Consider the following 12,003-nt stretch of genomic DNA (forward strand, 5'->3'; position numbering starts at 1 on the left):
GTTTTATTAACCACCAGGTTAACGGTTGTTAAAATGTTTTTGTACACATTAGCCTTATGTGTAAATCCTATTCCTAATAATTATGCACACAATTTTGTTTTTCACCCTGTGCACTCTGACCACACAGACAGTGCATGTATTTAATTGGTTTATTACGATGCCTGTATGCACAATGATCACATTAGCTCCCCTGAGTCACGACATGAATGACTGAAGGTATGCCAAGATATTTGCACAGCGATAGCTTCTAATGATTATGTTAATTGTTGTTTGATATCAGAGATGAGGACCACTCATTGATATAGGTATTTTGAGCGATTAATAAAAGAAAAGGGTGACATCTATTCCCACATCTCTGATATCAAAATAACACAGACCGCAGTCCAGTCGATCATGTCATGAATCATGTATATAAATAATACTAGTTTAAATTATTAGGCCAACCAACAGAACACATTGGCCAACATTTTCATTATTTTAATTATTTTCTATTTTTTTCATTATCTGATAACCGATGGATTACATCGGTCCCCACTTTTACCTGTTCCAAACAATCCTGGTATATTATACATTAATCTCACCCACATTATAAGAAAGAAAAGTGAGTATTGTGGTATAATATGTCCTCATGTAAATATGTTCCCCTTACCTGTGCCCCCCCCCCTCTCTGTGGAATCACCCCCCTCCCCTGTGTCCCCAAACCTGTACCCCCTCCCCCCCATCTGACCTATCAAATGGGACCACACACCCCCCTTGTTGAACTATAAAGGGCTCCTCTCGACCACAACCGAGGTCTTTTACCTGGGTCACTTCAGCTGACTACCTGGGGAGAGCCCCTCAGCCATTCTCTCTATGTAATCTATCTGTTTGGTTAATAAACCCTTGTTATTATCCAAGCCTCGGTTGACTGAGCACATTCTTCATCAGGATATCTACAAATATCCCACAACCCCGCCAGCAGCAGCGGCGCCCAAGTGCTCTTAAAGGTAGTCCGTGTAACATTGAGCTACCAAGATAAAGTCATGGACACTTACGCCGTCCTTGATGACGGGTCAGAGAAGACCCTTCTGCTCGCGTCCGCTGCGGCCCAGCTGGGACTGCGGGGGAGCGAGAACCAAATGACGATTCGGACAATAAGAAGAGATTTAAAGACGATAAAGGGCGAGAATGTCTCCTTCACTATCGCAGCAAGCGGGCAGCCAGAGCGACGGTATAGGATTACAAATGCTTTCACCAACCAAGAAATAGGACTATCGCAGTACACCTACCCCATCGCCAAGCTGATGGATAAATATGTGCACCTGCGTCAACTACCTATCCCGCTCATAGACGGCGCCACCCCGACCCTGCTGATAGGCTCCGACCATGCAGACCTCATCGTCCCGATTGACCGGGTCCATACAGGACCCCGAGGCTGTCCTGCAGCAGTCGAGACCCGCCTAGGGTGGACACTACAAGGCCCCCTCGCTAAATCTCTCAACCGAACAGCAGCCACTAGCTGCCTCCACTCCAGAGCGACAGAAGAAGACACCACTCTCCTGCAGCATGTCGAGAGGCTATGGACACTAGAGACAATGCCCTTTAAGAACGAAAAGAAAGACATTCGTTCTAAAGAAGACATTTACGCCATCAACCTCCTCGAGCAAGGGACAAAGAGAGTCACAGTCGGCGGAGTGATGAGATACGCAACTCCACTCCTGAGGCGAGAGGGAATGCCCACCTTTCACGCAAAGAAAGACGCCACGGAGCGGTATCTATTGAACACAGAGCGGCGCCTAGCCAAAGACCCCGCTCAAGAGAGTGTGTACCGCGCTGAGATTGAGAAGCTAATCACAGCGGGACACGTGACAAAGATTGACATTAAAGAGGCCGATCAGACGACCGAATCATGGTACGTGCCGCACCACAAGGTCCACCACAACGGCAAGGATCGCATTGTGTTTAACTGCAGCTACCAGATCGGATCCCAAAATCTGAATAAAGAGCTCTTGCCCGGCCCCACACTCGGCCCCTCTCTACTAGGCGTGCTACTACGCTTCCGCCAGGACAAGGTGGCTATCAGCGGGGATATCAAAGGGATGTTCCTGCAGGTGAGACTAGTGGAGGAGGACAAGCCCCTGCTGCGGTTCCTATGGAGAGAGAAGATCGGAGATGAGCACCCAACCATCTACCAGTGGGAAGTCCTCCCCTTCGGAACCACATGCAGCCCGTGCTGTGCTACATTTGCGCTACAGAAACACGTCGCAGAGGACCCAGCAGCAGATGAAGAGGTCCGACACAGTGTGAAGAACAGTTTCTACGTGGACAACTGTTTACAAAGCGTTTCGACTCAAGAAGAAGCCGAGGCTCTCCTAATCAAGCTACGCGCCTCCCTGATCAAAGGCGGCTTTGATCTCAGGCAGTGGGCCAGCAGTGACCCGCACGTATTGCGCAGCCTCTCCCCCGCGGACAAGGCTGCCAGCAGCGAGACCTGGATGGCGACCATCCCAGGAGAAGCCCAAGAAATGACACTAGGACTAGTCTGGCGCTTCAAAACAGACTCGCTCCACTATAGACACAAACCCCTGACCACGGAGCAGGGAAGGTCGACGGCGATACCGACCACCAGACGGAGTGTGTACAGAACACTCGCCAGACAATATGACCCGTTGGGATGTATTCTACCTTACACCACCAGGGCAAAGATGATTGTACGAGCACTATGGGACAAGGACCAGGGCTGGGACGACCCAATACCCGCACACCTTGCCTCCACATGGAGAGAGTGGGAGACGGAGCTCCGCTCACTCCCAGGCGTCAATATACGCCGCAGCTACTTCCCACCCACAGTGAGGCCAGAGACATGCAAGATGGATCTACACGTCTTCAGTGACGCCTCCGAAGTAGCCTATGGATCGGTGGCCTACTTGCGTGCCCAAGAGAAGGGAGGAGAGATACACACTGCTTTCATCCTGGCTCGCTCAAGAATAGCCCCACGAAAGCAACAATCTATCCCGCGTCTAGAGCTCTGCGCAGCCCTAGCAGGAGTGCATCTAGCCACGTTAATCCAACGTGAACTCACCATTCCGGTGCACAGAACAATCTTGTGGTCAGATTCCACGACAGTACTCACATGGATCAAGTCTGATTCATGCAGATACAAGGTCTTCGTGGGAGTCAGAGTCACCGAGATTCAAGAGTTAACAGAAGCAGCGAGCTGGCGGTATGTGGACACCAAACACAACCCAGCTGACGTCATCACCCGGGGAATGTCCCTGGATGACCTCACCCGTCGCAACATCTACAGTGACGGACCAGAATTCCTCAAGCTCCCGGAAGAAGAGTGGCCTACGCCCACCCCACGGGAAGCAAGTAAAGAGGAGGCTGAGAACAAGAAACCTATGTTCTGTGGACTGAGCACAGTCGCCTCCACAGACCCCAACATAGATGATTGCATTACCCTGCAGAGTGCGCAGCTAAAGACATTCCTGTGGCACCACCCAGAGATTCAGTCCACCACTGACATTTCAGCAGCTGACTACGAAGAAGCAGAGCTTCTTCTACTACAACGAGCCCAGAGAGACTCGTTCCCCGACGAGCTAGACTGTCTACAGGGAGGAAAGCCCGTCCCATCAGACAGCAGACTGCTCCACCTGGCACCCGAGAGCGACGCCCATAATCTCATCAGAGTGGGTGGTCGTCTGCGGAGAGCCCCCGATCTACCGGATGACGTTAAGTACCCGATAGTCTTGAACAGCCGACACAAGGTCACAGAGCTGATCATAAAGAAATACGACGAGGATGTACACCACGCAGGAGCAGAGAGAGTCTTCGCGGAGATCAGACGTCACTATTGGATACTTCAAGGAAGAGAAGCAGTGCGACGCTTCCAGCGAACCTGTCTAGACTGCCGAAAGTGGCGCGCGCAGCCCAGCATACCCCGGATGGCTGACCTACCTCCCTGTCGCCTCCGACTCGGCGACAAGCCATTCCACTCCACAGGCATGGACTGTTTTGGCCCGTTGTATATAAAGAGAGGAAGAGGAACCGAGAAGCGGTGGGGTATTGTATTCAAATGCATGACCACCAGAGCGATACATATCGAACTCCTTCCGACCATGAGCACAGACTCATTCCTTATGGCCTTCCGAAGATTCACATCACGGAAAGGAAAACCGTCTACATTGTTGTCTGATCACGGGACAAACTTCAAAGGCGGAGAAAGAGAGCTGAGAGAGAGCTTCCAAGCTATGGGCCCAGAACTTAAGACCCACCTCGCTCCATCCCAGATTGACTTCCAGTTTAATCCCCCGAACGCACCCCACTTCGGTGGAACCTGGGAACGAGAAGTACGTTCTATAAAGACAGCCCTGTACGCCGTGCTTGGGGCCCAGACTGTGGCGGAAGAAGTCCTAATGACAGTCCTCACGGAGATCGAGGGAGTATTGAACTCCAAGCCCCTCGGCTACGTCTCCAGTGATGTAGCAGATGTCGACCCAGTCACCCCCAACACACTCTTGATGGGGCGGCTAGACCCCGCGCTACCCCAGACAATGTACAGGCCTGAAGAAGCGAACGGCCGAAGAATGTGGAGGTACAGTCAAGTACTAGCTGACAAGTTTTGGAACAGCTTTCTACTCCACTACCTACCGTCTCTACAGACCCGCCAGAAGTGGGTAAAAGAGAGAGACAATTTGACAGAAGGAACAGTCGTCATGATTATCGACCAGTCACTACCCAGAGCTATGTGGCCGGCTGGCCGCGTAAGCAAAGTGATCACCGGTGCCGATGGCAAGGTCCGAGCAGCTGAAGTACTCGTCCAAGGGCGAACTTACACACGACCCGTGGTGAGGCTAATAGAACTGCCCAGACTCCCAGACACTATCGATGACGACCATGACCCCATGACTTTGTGAGTTGACTGACCCTTACAGCGGACCTTGAGTGGTAGACAGTGCGGTTAATCTGTCTCTGCTTAGCTAATTAGGTGGGACTAATTAGGGGGCGGCTGTTGTGAAGGATCAGATTAAACCGAATATATATATTTATTTATGGATATATATTTAATAGTATTTGTATATCGTTTGATATCCCCTGTATATTCCTTGTACATATACACTGAATATCCCTTTAGTCTACTAACAGCCCATAATAGTTTCATTCTACCATTGGACGAGAACCTGGCGCCAGCAGCCAAGCCCCTTGGTTCAAGTTCAATCGTGCCGACGAACATGTCGTTACAAGCCCGGTTCCGCGTAGGAATACGTCTGGCGAAATACGAATGGTACTATTTGTTCACAGCGCATATATATATGGCGCAAGTAAAGTAGAACTTTCTTTTAGTCCATTAGTCCTTTACCCTCCAACCTAGTAACAGACGTGAAGCCTCACCCACGACGCACATGTGGTGCAGTATGGCCTACTTGGCCTCAGAATAGGCATTGAGACATCGTGTGGATTAATAGTTGAATTGTCATAGTTTGGCACTATACCGTCGAGTGGGACGTATTTCTATTAAGTTAATAATAGTCTATTATGTATGGTGCATCGTTCGGTTAGAGTTATAAAGTGAGCAGTACCCCCATCGTTCCTGACGTTATCTGGAGTCTTAACCAGGCTGGGCAGACCACGTGTGGTGCTTGCATCCGAGGAGCTCCGGGCCAGGACGAGTGGACCTGTACATTGGATTACTTTACCCGGACGACGGCGAGCCTTCCACGGCTTGGATTATCTACGTGCTTTGGGTGCTTTGATTATGCCATGGATAACAGCCAACACTGCTGAGTGTTGGAACTACCCCCCCGAGAGGAGTCCAGGTGAGACGGCGCTCTACCCGAGTGAGGTCGCCTCACGTCTCTTCGTTGTGGACCGGCAGCTACCGTCCACCAGAGGGCCCAGCTGTATTCATCTGTGGACCGAGGTTCTGTGGGCACCGTGTTCAGCACTCTGAATTCTCCCAAGAAATCGTCGGCCAGATGGGATACCGCCAGCGGCTCTCCTAACCCCCCCCCCCTACTGTCTTACAACCAGCGGGACCCCCCCTTTAGTGTATCCAGCTATAATCATTTAAGTACCATCGCTATAGTTCCCTAAAGAACCAGGTTGTATACTTGCTCCCTGCGTAACCAGAGATTGGACATTCAATGTTGATTTACCTACGAATACTAATTTGCCTTACAAGTGCATTTCAAATCATAAATGTCATTAAGTGAACGTTGTATATACCCTTTGCTATATAAAATATTCGATTTATACATTTGTGTGGACTTCGTTTCATCAGGTGGGAAAGTGTTCATCATATCTATATCATGTACTGGATGGCCAGAAGTTAAAGTACAAGCGGTAGTGGTTTAATAATACCATACTTATCAATACAGTCAGGGAATTGTACCCCTCAGTTACAGTAGTGTATAATAGATTAGAATAGTATACTGTAGCAGTGTATAATAGATTAGAATAGTATAATATAGAATAGTATATAATAGTCTTACTGTCTCAATAAAGAACCTTCTCTCCTCTGTCTCCCCCTCAGCCTTCCCACTGTCTCAATAAAGAACCTTCTCTCCTGTGTCTCCCCTACTCTGTTTCCCCCTCAGCCTTCCCACTGTCTCAATAAAGAACCTTCTCTCCTGTGTCTCCCCTACTCTGTCTCCCTCTCAGCCTTCCCACTGTCTCAATAAAGAACCTTCTCTCCTGTGTCTCCCCTACTCTGTCTCCCTCTCAGCCTTCCTACTGTCTCAATAAAGAACCTTCTCTCCTGTGTCTCCCCTACTCTGTCTCCCCCTCAGCCTTCCTACTGTCTCAATAAAGAACCTTCTCTCCTGTGTCTCCCCTACTCTGTCTCCCCCTCAGCCTTCCCACTGTCTCAATAAAGAACCTTCTCTCCCGTGTCTCCCCTACTCTGTCTCCCTCTCAGCCTTCCTAGTGTCTCAATAAAGAACCTTCTCTCCTGTGTCTCCCCTACTCTGTCTCCCCCTCAGCCTTCCTAGTGTTTCAATAAAGAACCTTCTCTCCTGTGTCTGCCCTACTCTGTCTCCCTCTCAGCCTTCCTACTGTACTGTCTCAATAAAGAACCTTCTCTCCTGTGTCTGCCCTACTCTGTCTCCCTCTCAGCCTTCCTAGTGTCTCAATAAAGAACCTTCTCTCCCGTGTCTCCCCTACTCTGTCTCCCTCTCAGCCTTCCTAGTGTCTCAATAAAGAACCTTCTCTCCCGTGTCTCCCCTACTCTGTCTCCCTCTCAGCCTTCCTAGTGTTTCAATAAAGAACCTTCTCTCCCGTGTCTCCCCTACTCTGTCTCCCTCTCAGCCTTCCTAGTGTTTCAATAAAGCACCTTCTCTCCTGTGTCTGCCCTACTCTGTCTCCTCCTCAGCTTTCCAACTGTTTCAATAAAGACAAATATTCTAAGGGAAACTGAGGGACACATCTTTCTATTTATGCTTCATTAGATTATATAGAATGGGGAGTGACAGAAGACACAAGAGAAGCAGAGAGCAAATATAACAGCCAGACTCAAACCCACGACATGATATGTACACTCGTGCCTGCGGGGGCCACCAGAATGTAAGGTTTAGGGTCAGCTTGCTCATAGTGAATTCAATCACTTTAAAATATAAATGGACATCGCACATTCTTCATTGATGATATAGAATCATTGTTTTCCATGGGAATCGTCACTTTTTGGCTGCAAAGCCATAACGTATCGTAACTTTCACCTAAGAAAGTTACTTAACTTAACCGTAACCATTTCCACCACCTCATAATGTGAAATACATGTACAAACATCCTTCCCGGCTATGGGATCTAGACACTATAGGACAGCAGTCTTGTGCCCACTGACTTCCTGAATCCATTTGAATTGAATGGGAATTGAATGGGACGTCCCATCTTACCTTCTTGTAGAGGGAGCGCAGGTCTCTGTACTGCCACATACTGCTTAGAACCTGGGAGGCTGCCTTCACTACCTTGGCTGAATGTCTGGAGGGAGAAGGGGTGGAGGGGGGAGGAGGAGAGAGAGAGGGGGAGAGAGAGAGGGGAGAGAGAGAGAGAGAGAGAGAGAGAGAGAGAGAGAGAGAGAGAGAGAGAGAGAGAGAGAGAGAGAGAGAGAGAGAGAGAGAGAGAGAGAGAAAGAGAGAGAGAGAGAGAGAGAGAGAGAGGGGGGGGAAGAGGGAGGAAGAGGGGGAGAAAGAGAGAGGGGGAAGAAAAAGAGAGAGGGAGAGAAGGATGGGAGAGGGAGAGAGAGAAAGAGAGGAGAGGAAAAGAGAGTGAGAGGAGTGTTATTTAAATTGTGTGTGTGTGTGCGTGTGCGTGTGTGACAGACAGAGTGATGACAGCAGAGTGTATCTTTGTCCACTGCCCTATACAGTACGAGGGAGAGTCTGAGCCTGTGGTGGCAGTGGCTCTAAAGAGGCCCATTGCTCTCGTTTGAGGGGGATGAACGATTTTCATTTTGCGAAGCAAAAGTGGAGTTCCAGATGAGTTTAAAATCACCCTCTCTCTACCATGCTTAATAGCCTCCACTGCAGCCACTTAGCTGACAAATGACTCTCTCCGGAGCTGGTATATATAGCCTCTTTGAGAGCTGTGGCGAGATGCAGACGGATGCCTGTCTTTAGCCTAAGTGCCATTAGAGGGACTGAATACACGCCCTCCTGAAGAGACCTCTTGAAGGGACCAGTTTTAAAAATGTCCATGGAAAAGAAATGACAGGGTTGCACTGAGTATTGGAGAGATGGAGATAAGTCATGCTAGCACTGACGGCATGCATACAGTATGCCATGCTAGTCATCTGCCAGATTGACTATATGACATACAATTGTCTTATATATATATATAATAGACTATTATATAGTTATACAGCAGCAGTTCAAACCTGTAGCCTAATACATATAGGCATTCAATCAAAACTCGGGTGCACCTAGAATGAAATCCCCACTGAAACACTTGGCTGCCATATCTGCACTATCTCCATTACGCTCTTTTCACATTTTACACTAGCCTAGACTGGAAAATACTAACCACATGCTAGTGGGCTACTGTAGTAAACTTCACCCCTGGCTATCATTGTTACCCCTGGTTAGCATTGTAGCATGTTAATGTATCTGTGAGTTCACACTATGTTACAACCGGTTAGCATTATAGCAGGTTAGTGTGAATATCTGTGAGTTCACACTATGTTACAACTTGTGTTAACAGAATTCGGCTATAGGATGACAATAATACATTTAAAAAAAAAAAAAATGTATCATTCCATTTGGGCTGTGGGGGGTGCTTAATGTCTGAAGGAGTCGACTGAAGGCTTCTTGTTCTCTGCAAAAGCATGCAATTGGTCCACTGATGGATACATCTTGATATTTGTCTAGTATAGTGTGTTCATTAGATGGGTGAAATCCTCTTTCAGTGCCTCTGTGCCTGTTTTCTTAGGCAGTTAGCCTCTGGTATGCGTGCCATTAGCGTTAGCCACGCTTCTATGCCTATTTTCTTTTGAAAAAAATGATAAAAAAAAAAGAATATCATTTTTTTTTTTTTTTATTATATTCGACTAAGAGGTTGGCCAGTCGACTACGGCCCCTTTCGACCGATTAGTCGACTAATCGATTAATAGGGGTCAGCCCTACAATAATGTGGTCAAGAGGCATGGTTTCTATCTTGAGCCTGAACTGGCGTGGTTTCTTTTATTCACATGGAAAGAGCAGTAACACAGGTCTTCTCTCACTGAGAGACATGGGGGAGAGAAAGAAGTGGGAGGAGACATCTACTTTTATACTCGCCACATGGTGGTGTACCTGGGTAGCTCCGCCTAGAGCGCCCTCTAGTGGGAACAGATATATATGCAGCTAGACAGTTACTGGTGGAGACAGTTATATATGCAGGTAAACAGTTACTAGTGTAAACAGCCATATATACAGTTAGACAGTTACTAACAATCCTAGACAGAACCTCTGACTTCAAGAACTTGTTAGCATTATAGCATGTTAGTGTGATCTGTGAGTTCACACTATGTTACAACTTGTTAGCATTATAGCATGTTAGTGTGATCGGTGAGTTCACACTATGTTACAACTTGTTAGCATTATAGCCTGTTAGTGTGATCTGTGAGTTCACACTATGTTACAACTTGTTAGCATTATAGCATGTTAGTGTGATCGGTGAGTTCACACTATGTTACAACTTGTTAGCATTATAGCATGTTAGTGTGATCGGTGAGTTCACACTATGTTACAACTTGTTAGCATTATAGCATGTTAGTGTGATCGGTGAGTTCACACTATGTTACAACTTGTTAGCATTATAGCATGTTAGTGTGAATATCTGAGTTCTGGTTTCCTTGAGTTTTTTGTAACCCTTTAACCCGTCATTCCTCGGGTTCATCTCACATCCCTCCCCCCAATAATCATTTTTTAATTGAGTTCTATACTAGTGACACAAATAAAATCAGAATGTCTTTGGAGGATTTGTGTTTCCAGATTGAGAGACTTCTCATCTCCGTCATTCACGACACTTAATTATTCCTGCACAACCCGGCAACTGAGAGTGAAAATGAAACTCATCATCAGCAGTGTGCAGTCAACCTGTCAGCCTCCGACAAGTTGAGAATGGAAGCGGACAAAATCAAATAAATATTTATCTTCATCTGGTGTGAAATATTTCCCCTTCCCTATTCACACTAGACTAGTATTAAGCAAATTGGACCTGTGGTAAAAAAAAATGACCCCCTGACCTCCATGATTTCCAGATGTGTCATTATTGAACACATGCCCAGATAGTTTTGACAGTTAGGCGTGTGAGTGAAAATCACTGATTCAAATGGCACCTCAAACTAATTTATAACAAAGACAAATACACTGCATTATGCAAAAATGGAATCATGCAGAGAAATAAAATATTTTTCCAATGATAAATCTAGCAGGGGAGAAAAATTATGAATAATGAATAATGAATGGGGGGTGACCTTTTTTTCTTTTTCTTTTTTAAACACAGAAATACGCAATTTTAGAGTAATTAGAGATGAATACTGAAGAACTAGAATCATTAGAGGTTCTCAAAGTGAGGTCCATGTCCATGAGAGGGATCTGGGCAGTCCCCATAGAAAATTCAAAGTTAACAGGACCAAATCATCAGTTTCTTATTTATTTATTTATTTATTTAGCCAGATAAAACATTGATCTGGTCCAAGAGGCCCCAACAGGAGTACAAATATATATATATATATATATATACACATATATATACATATATATATATAATATATATACATATACTGTACATACATACACACATATACACCAATAACCAAATAAAAACAGTTAAGAATCATACACATAAGCAAATAAACAAACAAACAAACATATGCACAGCCTAAATTTAACCGGCGAAAGAATGCACGTTAAAAAAAAGAAAAAAAAAATGTAAGGGAATTGAACTTGTGACCAACGGACCGGAGGATCCACAGCAAGGCAGCGCTGCCAGTTGAGCTAGTTGTCAATAGTAAAAAAGGGGGGATTACTGCTACATAATGCTGCCGCGACGGAGCTCCGCCGCGACAATATTATTAAACAGCGGCTCTGTCATTGAAGTGGGAAAAGTGAGCCGTATTGTATATTAGTACATTGCATAGTATCACCTTACTGTAAATTGTACCTCATCCCATTTCTGCTTTGCACTATAGCGTATTGTATATTGTATGGTAACTCAGTTACTTCTATTCTGCATCGAACGCTGTACATATGTCTCTATACTATTTTATTTCATACAACAATGTATGCCTTTCAAATGTTAAATGATAAATGATTGCATGATACACACTGAAATAATCCTGCGCTCGCGCAAATTTGCTGCTGCGGGCGGCGTTGAAGGCGGAAAGCGGCGGTGAAACACAGCAGCCTCGTTGCCGCGTCCTGGGGCTGCCGCGGGGGGTGGCCGCGGCGGGTCACGTGCCTGTCGCGGCCAATCAGGCCTACCCCGGAAATAGGAACGGTTGTGGAACTGATACAGGCGACCCGGGTTCCATTCCCGAACCCGTCGTTA

At 46.7% G+C, this 12,003-nt stretch overlaps 1 protein-coding gene across 1 annotated transcript in view; it reads right to left on the reverse strand.

Moving 5' to 3' along the window:
- The window catches only part of ctnnd2a (catenin (cadherin-associated protein), delta 2a), a gene marked incomplete at both ends in the record, with an annotated part of 886,308 nt that overhangs the window by 133,332 nt on the left and 740,973 nt on the right, over positions 1–12,003 (reverse strand). Inside the window, one exon of the mRNA XM_084325908.1 lies at positions 7,869–7,953. Within this exon, the coding sequence (XP_084182034.1) occupies positions 7,869–7,953 (85 nt within the window). The remainder of the gene's footprint in view (positions 1–7,868; positions 7,954–12,003) is intronic.

This window comes from Notolepis coatsorum, assembly GCF_963971535.1.
Source record: "Notolepis coatsorum genome assembly, chromosome: 12".
NCBI lineage: Eukaryota > Metazoa > Chordata > Actinopteri > Aulopiformes > Paralepididae > Notolepis > Notolepis coatsorum.